The 12,590-nt window shown below is 67.9% G+C and overlaps 5 protein-coding genes across 5 annotated transcripts; 1 reads left to right on the top strand and 4 right to left on the bottom strand.

The window, feature by feature from the left end:
• Nucleotides 1–46: 46 nt before the first annotated feature.
• On the bottom strand, nucleotides 47–2,639 carry MSY001_3295 (uncharacterized protein; the record flags this gene model as incomplete). The annotated part of the gene is made up of 2 exons (XM_018885191.1): nucleotides 47–2,327; nucleotides 2,380–2,639. 2 exons carry the CDS (start codon nucleotides 2,637–2,639, stop codon nucleotides 47–49), a joined length of 2,541 nt encoding a protein of 846 aa, XP_018741776.1.
• Nucleotides 2,640–2,726: 87 nt separating this feature from the next.
• On the bottom strand, nucleotides 2,727–3,767 carry MSY001_3294 (uncharacterized protein; the record flags this gene model as incomplete). Its single annotated transcript, XM_018885190.1, has 1 exon — nucleotides 2,727–3,767. One exon carries the CDS (start codon nucleotides 3,765–3,767, stop codon nucleotides 2,727–2,729), a length of 1,041 nt encoding a protein of 346 aa, XP_018741775.1.
• A 176-nt stretch (nucleotides 3,768–3,943) lies between these two features.
• Nucleotides 3,944–5,963, top strand: MSY001_3293 (uncharacterized protein; the record flags this gene model as incomplete). Its single annotated transcript, XM_018885189.1, has 3 exons — nucleotides 3,944–3,989; nucleotides 4,039–4,494; nucleotides 4,621–5,963. 3 exons carry the CDS (start codon nucleotides 3,944–3,946, stop codon nucleotides 5,961–5,963), a joined length of 1,845 nt encoding a protein of 614 aa, XP_018741774.1.
• Nucleotides 5,964–5,985: 22 nt separating this feature from the next.
• On the bottom strand, nucleotides 5,986–9,817 carry MSY001_3292 (uncharacterized protein; the record flags this gene model as incomplete). The annotated part of the gene is made up of 2 exons (XM_018885188.1): nucleotides 5,986–5,997; nucleotides 6,050–9,817. The coding sequence occupies 2 exons, from the start codon at nucleotides 9,815–9,817 to the stop codon at nucleotides 5,986–5,988; spliced, it is 3,780 nt and encodes a 1,259-aa protein (XP_018741773.1).
• A 1,327-nt stretch (nucleotides 9,818–11,144) lies between these two features.
• Nucleotides 11,145–12,368, bottom strand: MSY001_3291 (uncharacterized protein; the record flags this gene model as incomplete). Its single annotated transcript, XM_018885187.1, has 1 exon — nucleotides 11,145–12,368. The coding sequence occupies one exon, from the start codon at nucleotides 12,366–12,368 to the stop codon at nucleotides 11,145–11,147; it is 1,224 nt and encodes a 407-aa protein (XP_018741772.1).
• Between the last annotated feature and the right edge of the window lie 222 nt (nucleotides 12,369–12,590).

Below are 12,590 nucleotides of genomic sequence, written 5' to 3'. Positions count from 1 at the left end.
GACGGGCGCGCCTCCACGGACCAGGAGGCGCATGCTGATTGGCTGCCTATCTCTCCGCCAGGGGCCCCGCCCCCCCCGGCAGCCGCTGGGCTACCGCGGCGCGGTGGCCCCGGTTCTTCAGATGGATCTCAAAGTTGGCCAGTGACTCGCCCGGCCCCGGCTTGTACACCTTGCCAGGGCAGTCAAAGCACCGGATGCGCCAGCGGTCACTGTCGCCCAGCGCCTCGGGGTGCGCACGCGGCAGCACCTCGAACCGGTCGTGGGTATACTTGGCGCGGCATGCCTCCACGGCCCGCAGCAGCCACGCCGGCGCCGCCACGCCGTCGTCGTCGCTGTCACTCGCGAACGACACGCCCGGCTCGTCCGCGGGCAGGGCCTCGCCGTCAGCCGCATCCGCCGGCGCCGCCGGCGCCGCCGGCAGACCGAGTCGCTTTTGGTGCACGGCCGCATCGCGCGTGTAGGCCACGCCAGGCACGCGCCGGTGCCGATGGAAGTACTTACCGCAGGGACCACAGAGCGTCTTTTCGCCCGCCGGCCCCTTGCGCCGCGCCGCCGTCAGCACGCCCGGCACACCACAGTTGGCACAGTGCCACACACCGTCGTGCATCGTCGGCTGCTGCCGCTCCAAGTCCTCGGGCCGGACGCCGCGCATCGGCCCTGCGGGCTCGCGCGGCGCCATGCGCGCCGCCTCGATACTGGCCGTCGCCGCCGCCGCGTCGCCCGCTGATGGCACCGAGAGCGCCGCCGTCGCCACGGCCGCGCCATGCACGCCCGATGGCTCGCGCGGCGCGTGCGCGAGCGGCCACGCGCCCCCCGGCGAGAACAGCGGCGCCGCACGGCGGCCGCCGCCGAGTCCGCCCGGGTACCGAAAGTGCATATCGTACCACTCGGTCTTCGGGCGCTTCGCCACGCCGCCGTCGGCCTCCGACGGCGGCGTGGCGTCACGCAGCCCCGCCAGACTCGCAGCCGCCGCGGCCGCCGCGCGCCGCGCCTGCGCGGGGCGCTCGACCTCGGGCGTCGCGCCTTGGAAGCCCCACAGCGGGACCGAGCGCAGCGTCCGCTGCGGCTCAAACGCCTCGACGGCCGCGCCGCGCCGGCCCTTGGTCTGGCGGCGCTTGCGCCGCAGGTCGCGCTCGTGCTCGCGCTCCATCTGGAACACCTCGGCGGCGCTCAGCTGCACGAGCTTCGGCGTATAGGCGTCGACCGTCTCGCGCGCGCGCGCGAGCGCATGCGGCGCGACGGCCGGCAGGAATGTGTCGCGCACGTCGCGGTCCATGCTCGCGAGCTGGTTGTACGGGTAGCCCAGCAGCGAGAGCCAGCGCCAGTGCCCGCTCACCTGCTCGCGGATCGCGTGCGCGACTGCCGTCGTGAACTCGCCCGCCAGGCCCAGGTCGCTCGTGAACGCCGCGGCAAAGCGCTCCGCGGCCTGGTCGTCCGCGGCGAGGTCCCACTCAAACTGGTCGAGCAGGTGGACGCCGCCCACGAGGATGTCTAGCTTGATAAGGATGCGCAGCTCGTCCTGCGGCGCCTCCGCGGCGGGCGTCTCGTTCGCGGGGGCCTCGGCGGGTGGGGCGGGCGCCGGCGCCGCGGCCGCGGCCGCCTCATGCAGCACGGTCGACCGCCACTGCGCCCAGGCGCGCTCCGCGCTGGCATCGAGGCGGCCGCGGCCGACGCGCTGCGCGTCGCTCTCCGGCGCCACGACCTGGAGGGACAGCGACGTGGCATACTCGCTCACCTGGAGCTGGACGGCGCCCTTGATGAGCTCCACAAACACCTGCGGCGGCAGTCCGACGTCGTCGCACAGGGCGTGCGCAAATGCCTCGAGCGTCGCGTCGTCGTCGGCGGCATTCCACACGAACGTGTCGCGGAACTTGAACGGCTCGTGCTCCAGGTCGAGGCGGATCGGCACGAGCGTCGCTGGCACGGCCGCAATGCGCGCGGCGCCTGCCGCGCGTGCACTGCGCGCCACGGCCTCGCCGCGCTTGGCGCGCTGCGCGGGGTACACAAGCTGCAGCGGCTCGGTGCGTGCGTGGGGCGCGTCTGCGAGCGCCGACTTTTCCCACCACGCGAGCGGCCGGTCCGCGCGCATCGCGAGCGCCATGCGCGTGTGCAGCTCCGTCTGCATGGCCTGCTCCTGCGTCGCGCGCCGCTGCGCGGCGTGCGCGTCCTTCTCCATCAGCGTGCGCAGCGCGTCGACGTCCGCCGCAGGCAGATCGGCCCACTCATCCGCCTCTGTGCGCGAGAGCCGGGTCAGCCGGGTATTTTGGGGCGTCACGGGCTGCCCGACCGCGGACGCCGCAGGCGGCGCGCCGCCATCGACGAGTGGCCTGCCAGGCACGNAGCGTCCTCGCCCCGAGAGGCTCGGGCGCGCCCAGGTACGAGGGCGCGATGGTGGTCATGCCAGGCGCGCCGGCCGACGCGTCCATGGCCATGCCCCCCGCTGCGGGGGGCGGGCGGATCATCGAGAGGGCGCCGGGGATCGCGGGGGCCGCCAGGGTGCTTGCTGGCCCTGGCGGGCGCACGTACAGCGCCGACGGAGCGGGAGCCGGAGGCGCACCCCCCGGCGTGCCGGCCTGCGTGCCAGGCTTCTGTGTTCCGGCGTCCCAAGGGGCGTCCTGGTCACTCGGCGCGCGGAACATAGCTCGCGCTCCGTTCAGCGAGGGGCTGACGCGCTGGGCGTGGCGCTCGCGGACCGCGGGTCATCATCACGTGATGAAGCTATGGCACTACGGCGCGGCGTCGTTCTGCCGCGCGCGGCGGCGGCGGCGCTGGCTCTTGTCCCAGGCCTCGAGGGCCGCGCGGCGGCGGCGGAGGCCGTCTTCGCCTGCCTTGCTGAGCACGCCCAGCACGAGCTCGGCGACGCGCGGCGAGTCGTCGTTGGCGGGAATCGCGTAGGTCACGGCGCGTGGGTCGACGTTGGTATCCACGATGGCCATGGTCGGCACGTTCGATTGGGTCGCCTCGCGCAGTGCATTCTCATTTTCTGTGGGGTTCAGCACGATGACCAGGTCGGGGCGGTACTGCAGCGTCGCGAGCTGCGTCATGTTCGGCGCCGCCTGGTCGTGGTCCTCGGCGCGGCGCGAGCGCTGCACGCTGTACTGCGTCGCAAACGACAGCAGCTTCGGCGCGTTCGTCAGGACGCCGGGCATCCAGCGGTCGGTGCTCACGTGGAAGCCGTTCGCGCCGAGGCGCTCGACGGCCGCGCGGATCGGCGCGCGCAGGTGGGGCCGTGTCCCGACGATCAGGATCACGCCGTCGTTTTCCGTGATCTGGCGCACGACGAGCGCCGCGCGGCGCAGCGCCGGGAGCGTCGCGCGCTCCACGTCGATGATGGCCATGCCGTGGCGGTAGCCGTACAGCAGGGGCTCGTAGCTGCGCTTCACGTGCTGCTTCGCATGGCCCTGCTGCGCGGTCGCGGCGAGCAGGTGCGAGAGCGTGAGCTGGTGCGCGGCCACGGGCTGCGTGCGCAGCTTGAAGGGGCGGAACGACGAGTCGCGCGTCTGCGTGCTGGCGAGTCCGGCCAGGTCGCTGAGCATGTGGTGGCGCATGCGGCGCACGTCGCGCTCGAGCGCCTGCTCGGCGGCCTCGGGCGCGCTCGCTGCGAGCGCCGCGCGGGTATGGGCCTCGCTGGCCTGCGCTGTGGCCTCGTCGGCCTGCGCGATGGGAATGGGCTCTTCGGGGATCTGGAACACGGCCGACTCGCCCGGCTGCGACGCGAACGTGCGCAGCGTGGCCGGCACGCGCACCAGGCGGCGGAGGAGGCGCATGCGGTCCGTAGGAGCGGCGGCGGCGGACGGCGGCGGCGGCGGGGTCTTCGCAACCTCGGCCGAGCTTCGGCCGAGTCGCGCCGCAGTCGGCCTGGCGAGGTGCAGAAAAAAAGCCGCCTGGCTGCGAAGAACCGGCGGCCCAGCGGGCGGTTTTCCCACGGAACTCGATCCACACCATGTCGGCGGAAGTACCTGCTACGAACGACTCGAACGTCTACGAGGGTGCCATTGGTATTGGTGCGTATACGGGGCGCCTATCTGACGCATGCAGACCTCGGTACCACCTACTCGTGTGTCGGCTGGTGGACCAACGAGCGTGTCGAGATCATCGCGAACGACCAGGGCAACCGCACGACGCCTTCGTACGTCGCGTTCACCGAGAGTGAGCGTCTGATTGGTGATGCGGCCAAGAACCAGGCGGCGATGAACCCCCGCCAGACTGTGTTCGACGCCAAGCGCCTGATCGGCCGCCGCTTCGACGACCCCGACGTGAAGAAGGACATGCAGCACTGGCCCTTCACGGTCATTGACAAGGACGGCAGCCCCTACATCCAGGTCGACTACCTCGGCGAGACCAAGCAGTTCGCGCCGCAGGAGATCTCGTCGATGGTCCTGCTCAAGATGAAGGAGATTGCGGAGGCCAAGATCGGCAAGGAGGTGAAGAAGGCCGTGGTCACTGTGCCCGCCTACTTCAACGACTCGCAGCGTCTGGCGACGAAGGATGCTGGTACGTACGGAGCCCGCTGCGCGACGATTATTCCGAAATATTCCATGCTAAGTCTGATTCCTGAGGACAGGCCTATTCGGCATTTTATGAGCGCAGCGGCGCGCGCTAGAGCAGACTGACCGACAGGTTCGATTGCCGGCCTCGACGTGCTGCGTATCATCAACGAGCCCACCGCGGCCGCCATCGCGTACGGTCTCGACTCCAAGTCGAGCCAGGAGAAGAACGTGCTCATCTTCGACCTGGGCGGTGGTACCTTTGATGTGTCGCTGCTGAACATCACGGGCGGTGTGTTCGCCGTCAAGGCCACCGCCGGTGACACGCACCTGGGTGGTGAGGACTTTGACAACGCGCTGCTCGAGCACTTCAAGAAGGACTTTGAGCGCAAGAACAAGGTCGACATGTCGGACGACGCCCGTGCGCTCCGCCGTCTGCGCAGCGCGTGCGAGCGCGCCAAGCGCACGCTCTCGAGCGTCACGCAGACCACCGTCGAGGTCGACTCGCTCTTCCAGGGCATCGACTTCCAGGCGAACATCACGCGTGCCCGCTTCGAGGAGATCAACGCGGCTGCCTTCAAGGGCACGCTCGAGCCTGTCAGCAAGGTGCTCAAGGACGCCAAGATCCCCGCCGACAAGGTCGACGACATTGTGCTCGTCGGCGGCTCGACTCGTATCCCCAAGATCCAGTCGCTCGTCTCGGAGTTCTTCAACGGCCGCCAGCTGAACAAGTCGATCAACCCCGACGAGGCCGTCGCGTACGGTGCCGCCGTCCAGGGCGCCGTGCTCACGAACCAGACCAGCGACAAGACCGCCGACCTGCTGCTGCTCGACGTGGCGCCGCTGTCGCTCGGTGTGGCCATGCAGGGCGACGTGTTCGGTGTGGTGGTGCCCCGCAACACGCCCATCCCGACCAACAAGACCCGTGTGTTCACGACCGTCGAGGACAACCAGACCCAGGTCACCTTCCCCGTGTACGAGGGTGAGCGCACGCAGTGCAAGGACAACCGTCTGCTCGGTGAGTTCGAGCTCACGGGCATTCCCCCGATGCCCCGCGGCCAGGCGGAGCTGGTGTGCACCTTCGAGGTGGACGCCAACGGTCTGCTCAAGGTCTCGGCCATGGACAAGGCCTCGGGCCGCAAGGCGAACATCACGATCACCAACTCGGTCGGCCGCCTCAGCTCGACCGAGATTGAGCAGATGATCAAGGACTCGGAGACGTTCAAGAACGCCGACAAGGAGTTCCAGGCCAAGCACGACTCGCGCAACGACCTCGAGGCGTACGTGCACTCGGTCGAGAGCACCATCTCGAACCCGGCCGCCACCCTCAAGCGCGCTGCGAAGATCCAGGTCGAGCAGGAGCTCGCCAAGGCGCTCGAGCTGCTCGAGCTCGAGGACGCCTCCGCCGACGACTACCGCCGCTGCTCGCTGCGCCTCAAGCGCGCCGTGCAGAAGGGTCTCTCGGGTGGCCGCTAAGCACGAAAAGACTATAGATTCGTTACCAGCGTAGCTAGGGCGCTCCTCGGCGCCGCACACAGTGCGTCCCACGAGCCCGTTTCGACGATCCGCCCCTCGGCCAGCACCAGCAGCCGGTCGCACCGCTGCATCACCGCAGGGTCGTGCGTCACGACGACGGCCGTCACAGGGCGCATCGCCTCGCCCCACAGCGTCGCAAGCACAGCATCCCGCGCCGCGGCATCCAGCGCCGACGTCGGCTCATCCAGCAGCAGCGCTCGCACACCCGGCCGCGCCAGCGCACGCGCCAGCGCCACTCGCTGCGCCTGCCCCCCACTCAGCTCGCACGCCGTCCCGAGCGTCGTGCCGTACCGCGCGGGCAGCGCCTCGATCATCGCCGCCGCATGCGCGCGCTGCGCCGCCGCTTCCAGCGCAGGCCGCGCGAGCGAGGACCCGGCCGCGATGTTCGACGCAATCGACGTGGGAAAGAGCACCGGGTGCTGCTCCACGACGCCCAGCCGCCGCCGCACGCTCGCGGCATCGAGCTCATGCAGCACATGGTCATCGAGGAAAATGACGCCGTGGCTCGGCTCGTACAGCCGCGCAAGCAGCGCGAGCAGCGTCGTCTTGCCGCTGCCCGAGGCGCCTACCAGCCCCACCTTCTCGCCCGCCTCGATACGCACACTCACGTCGTGCAGCGGCGCGGCGCCTCCCGCACAGTATGCAAACGACACATGCTGCAGCTCCCAGGCGCCGCTCCACGCGTCGCATGGCGTCCCGCCCGCCTCCGAGGACGGCGCTCCCCGCGCGCAGAGCGCCTGCACACGCGCCGCCGCAGCCCGGCAGTGCGCCGCGGCCGGTAGCGCCATGGCCGTGCTCGCCGCGTACGAGAGCGAAAACACGAGGGGACTCAGCACCTGCAGCACGCGCGAGAGATCGTAGGTGCCGCGCACGAGCAGCACGGCACCGACCGCATAGAGCACGGCCTCGGCGCTGTACATGAGCGCCTCGCCGAGACCCGCGCCCAGCGCAATGACCGTCGATGTCCGCTGCCCCGCCTCGTACGCTGCCGCACACGCGCTCGCGGCCGCGCGGTGCAGAGGCTCGTCGGCGGCCACGGCGCGCGCGGCCCGCACATGCTGCACATACTCAAACACGCCCTCGCCCGCGGCGGCGCGCGCGACGACCGCGCGGTGCTCACGGCGCGCAAGCCAGGCGCCGTGCACGCCCATGAGCAGAGCGCAGGGCGGCACCAGCGCCAGTACACAGAGCGCGAGCTGCCAGCCTGCAGCGAGGGCCCACACCCACGTCCCCAGCGTGAGCGCGAGCACCATGGCGCCCTGGCCGAGCAGGTCGCCGACGAGCGCGTGCAAGTCCTGCACGTCCTTGGTCAGCGTGCTCGCGAGCGTGCTCGGCGCATGCGCTGGCGCATCGAAGAACGCACAATCCTGGCGCAAGAGCCGGTGCATCTGCGAGTTGCGCAGCTGCTCGATCCACCGTGCCGCGAGGCCCTCCATGCCGGCATGGCGCACGCCCCTGAGCAGGCCATCGCCGAGCGCGACGCCCGCTGTCGCAGCGACCATGCGGCCCAGCGAGGCGCGCGTCGGCTGCGCCACGGCCAGGATCACCTGCGTGAGGCACAGGCTAAAGGCAGGCACGGTGAGCCCTGACGCCACACTCACGGCCGCGCCGAGCGCCAGCGCGGCGCGGTGCGGCATGGTGCGCCACATCCACGCGAGGAGCTGGCAGTTCGAGGGGCCCCGCTGCACTGCGTCGCTCGATGCACTCGCCTCCTGGACGGCCTGCGCCGGCGCGCCGAGCGACGAAGCCTGCTCGTCCGCACTCGCGCAGCTCCAGAGCGACGCCGCGCTCTGGCGCGTGGGCGGCCGGGTAGGCATCGTGCACAGCGTGCCGTGCTGCGCCACACGGCCCTCGGCCAGCACATACACGTAGGCGTCGCCAGGGATGCGCGCCACGTCGTGCGTGATGACCACCGTCGTCCGATGCGCGCGCCACGTCTCGATGGCACTGAACACGGCGGACGCGGCTGATGCATCGAGCGCGGATGTCGCCTCGTCCAGCACAAGCACGCACGGATCGGCCAGCAAGGCACGTGCGACGGCGAGGCGCTGCTGCTGTCCGCCGCTCATCGCCTGCCCGTGCGCGCCGACGGGCGTGTCGAGGCCGAGCGGCCAGGAGCGCACCGTCTCTTCCATCCTCATCGCACGGAGCACGGCCCAGAGCCGGTCGTCGGGGACCGCCGCGCCACCGGGGAGCAAGTTGTCGCGCACACGCCCACGCAGCAGGAACGGCTCCTGGCGCACCGTCATGACCTGCCGCCGGTACCAGGGCAGCGGGAACGCACGCACGTCCTGCCCGTCCAAGCTCACGCGCCCGTACTGCGGCGTGTACAGCTGGGATACGAGTGCGGCCAGCGTGCTCTTGCCACTCCCACTCGCGCCGACGACGTACGTCGTCTCGCCGGCCGGGAACACGAGCGAGGCGCCCCGAAGCGCGTACATCTCGGGTCGAGCGGGGTACGCCATCCACACATGCTCGATCGCCAGGTCGCCCAGCACCTCGGGCTTGGGCGCGGCGCGCTGCGCCGACACGCGCTCGCCGCCTACGCGGCTCTGCTGCACGCCCAGCAGGCGCACGGCCGCTGTCATGCCGCGGTCCAGGCCCGCCGCGCGTGTGAGGATCGTCTGGACTTGGCCCATGCTCACGAGACACGCGAGGAACGTGCTGAGCACGACGGATGCGTCTGCGTGCCCCTGGCGGACCAGCAAGCTGCCGTAGCCAAAGCCCTGCACAAACGTCAGGAGGCTGAGTGTGGAGCCGACGCCGAGCCGCAGGCCCAGGAGGGCGGCCCACCGCTCGTACGCGCGGCGGCACCGCGCTGCACATGCGCGGAACCACGCCTCCTGCTCCTCTTCCCACGTATACACTTTGACGGTGCGGATCGCTGCCGTGCTGCGCTCGGCGTACGCAGCCAGCTGCACGCTCTCGTCGCGCGCTTGCATCTCCCACGGCACGGCATAACGCGTGATGACGGCGGTGACCACAAAGATCAGCGGCACCGTTGCATATATCACGAGCGTCAGCTTCCAATGGCGCGAGAGGGCGAAGCCTGTGGCCGCCAGGACGGTCGCTGCATGCCGCAGTAGCCCCCCCGTATGGATCCCCATGGCCAGGCGCACCTCGTCCGTCTCGGTCGCAAAGAGCGACATGGCGCCCGCGGCGCCGGTGTCGCGCTGCCCGACGCCCATGCCCATATCGAACCACGCCGTGGGCTTGGCGTGGATGGCTTGGAGCGTGGTCGTGCGCCAGGCCTGCGCGCCGCGCTCGCCGAGCAAGAGCCACAGATAGGTCTCGAGGCCTCGCAGCACCAGTGCTGCTGCAGCGAGGCCCACGAGCGCCACGGCATCGCGCTCCACCGCCGAGAGCAGGTCCGACGCGGCGGTGGTGCCCGGCTGATAGTGCGCGAGCGCCTGGAACGCGCGGCCGACGACCAAGGCCATGCTCATGGGAATGCCGCCACACAGGAGCGCCAGCAGGGAGCCAGGGAGCCCGAACAGAAGCAGGTCGATGCGCTTCACGGGCCGGTACAGCGCACGCCAGGTGCGTTGGATCGGCGGCGTGACGATTCGCTGGGCCTTTTCGTCGGGGTCTTCCAAGCTCGCTAGGCCCTTTTCTACGTCGACCAGGTCCGGCGACGTCTCAGGTGTCCAGCTAGCGAGCGTCGCCGAGTCGTGCGTGTGTGCGGCGCTCGTGATACTCCATTTCGCCGTCGACAGGACACTATCCGTCGCAGATGCATCTGTATCGCCAATCTGCGAGAGTCGTAGGGGCGCGAGTTTGTGATCCGGCGCCATCCCACGCCGATCATTGCGGCGGGGTCACCATTTAACTCAGCGCGCTGCCTGACGCATGTCTTTGTTATTCTCACAGCGGTCCCACAAAGCCGCTTGTCGTGACTGCAACTCCACATGTTGCAGCGGCACACCAATCATAAACAATACAAAATCAGGGACAAAAGTCCCAGCAAATTAAACCATGACCTACGTGACCAAACTAGCCAGTTCTTGCCGCAACCATTAGGGCCAAGTCTGGAATCCGAGGAAGATATATTGAGTGAGTGGTATCATAATAAAAGCAAGATGGAGCGTGTTTACGCCTTGTTCACAACCGTCTCATCTGCCGCAACTGCGCGCGGCACCCTTTCCGTCTGGTTGTCGTACGCAATCGAGTAGTACACAGCCGTAATACCGTTGGCCATAGCGAGAACGAGGTAACCAGAGCCGATCGCCGTGACACTCTTGTATGGCAGGTCCACCAAATAGATCGTAGCACTCGTCGCGATAGAAGCCAGCACCAATCCGGCGGTAGAGAGCACAATCACCAGCATGTGCAGGCGCAGCTTCGAGAACATTACAACAGGCATGAGGAACACCAGCAGCAGCTCGGCCCAAATGGCCATCCAAACCACACGCAGCAGGTTACCAAAGTCCAGCAACGGAGGTTGGTTTAGCAGCTTGAACACATCCTCGTGTTCGGCGTAGGTCTGCGCAATAAATGCCGTGAACCAGCCACAGAATTGCAACAGGTACGCAAAGCCGATGATGATAAGCTCGGAAGGAGCCCTGGAGGTAAGCAAGCGTCTACACATACATGGAGTTCAGGGACATAGGCATGACGAAGAGGTTTGGTACACAGGAGGTTATTGCCACCGGGCCTACAGTGCGCGTACATTTATAGTAAACACCCCGGCCATGTCGATCCCATTTTCTCTGCAAGGCATTCTAACGAAACTCGAGGCGTGCGCGAATGAAATTGAGACACTTCGTGCCAGGGCGGCCACACATCCCCGGATTAGTTCATTTTGGCAGGAAGTGGAGCTAAATGGGGGTCGGCCCATCGGCGGACTTGGGCAAAGTGGCGTGATCCAAATCGGTTGCTTCCTAAGAAAGCAACTGGGTCACCTGCTTTTGATACATTCCTTCCTAGAGAGTTTAAAACCTCGGGTCATTCGTCGCGTCCCCGAAGAACATGCCTTTCTGAATTCTTGGCAAGAAGAGATGCGGCGCTCCCCTCTTCGGCAGGTCGTCCCAGAGTCATAGGCAGAACCATGTACAACTACAATGACAATTTATCTATGAATGAATCGGCACGGACGCCGAATTGCGAGGTATCACCGTGGACTTAGGGCGGCGGCATCGCGCTCGGCAGGGCTGGCATACGGAAAGACTCATTGACTTCGTACGCCGGTACCTGCTTGGCCGGAACCTCCAGCCCATAGTGCCCGGGCATGGGCGGCGCGGGCGCATACAAATTCGAAATTGGGCTGTTGAGGGACAGTTCAGAGAGTGATGTTGAAGGCGTGGGCCGAAGGCTGGACGCCATCGAGTTGGGGGTGGCCATGGACAAGGCCGATGCATTGTTGGTCGTGTAGAAGAAGGACCACAGCGGATGTGATGGACTGGCTTGCGGTTCCGCCCTGTGTGTGTATGTGGGGGTGTAGGGCACGGCGGACGGGGCACTGCCCACGGAGGCAGACACCGAGCGCTGCGCGGGCATCGACGAGCGCAGATGCGCACGGGCTGAGCGCTGCAGGCCCGTGGCGCTCCACTCCGAGCTCTCGGAGCGGTGGTGCCGCGTCGTGGTGGCGGCCGAGATGGCCGCCTGAGAGGGATGCGTCCAGTAGTCGGGCTTGAGCGACATGCACCGACGGTGCGTCTTGCGGCGCGCATGGGAGTGCGACCCGGTTCGAGGCGGCGTGCGCGGAGCACTTGGGCTGGTCGAGGGCACCGGGAAGCGTGTGCGCTTCAGATCCTCCAGTGTCACCGCCGGTGCGCCGTACCTTTCGAGTTCAGCTGCAAACTGGACCATTTCGTCGGGCAAGATGCGCAGGTGCAGGTCCAGGTAGCCAAAGAGCTCGCGCTCCATCTGGTTGATCTCGCGCAGGCTGAACAAGTTCTGCCCCACGATCACCCAGCTCTTGTTGTTGTACGAGTCATCGCATAGCGTTTTGCAAGCCAGCATGTAGGCGGAGATGAACAGCCGGTGGCCCGAGGAGCCGCGCGCCACCGGGAATCGTGTCTTGAGCCGCTTGAGGAGCAGCAGGGCCGAGTACATGACCGCCATGGGAAGCTTCGTGCGGTACAGGGCGTAGGCGATGAAGTAGGACAGGCGCGGCGCGACCGTCCTGTCTGCGGACGGGGCCTCCACGGTCGCGGCCATCGAGTCTCGAGAGCAGGCGAACATGTCCATGAGCATGCGCTCTGCCACCTCCGACATGATGCGATGGCCGTAATACCGGTCCTCCGGCAAGGCGTGCTCCGAGGCGCTTTTGGGGATGCGCATCGCTTGCGACTCCAGGTCCGGCGCGCGTGGTGCGTGGGCAACCGCAGAGGCAGCGTCGGCCATGGTCGTATAGATAGGATGGGCCCCAGCGCTTCCACACGACAATGGGCCCCAGCTTGGAAGAACAAACCCGACGGCGTCACAAAGCCATCTTTTCTTCCCCTGCAAGTGCGTACAGCCCAATTCGGCGCCCCATCCCCCTCCTGCGTTTCCCTGGCATACCTCCACTTCCTTATGCGGCCCGCACAGGGCCTGGGGGGGTATGTTTAGTCAAACCACGCAGGG

This window comes from Malassezia sympodialis, genomic scaffold (assembly GCF_000349305.1).
Source record: "Malassezia sympodialis ATCC 42132 genomic scaffold, msy_sf_23, whole genome shotgun sequence".
NCBI lineage: Eukaryota > Fungi > Basidiomycota > Malasseziomycetes > Malasseziales > Malasseziaceae > Malassezia > Malassezia sympodialis.
Note: the sequence above shows the minus strand (reverse complement) of the source record. Positions and strands in the feature narration are given on the sequence as shown.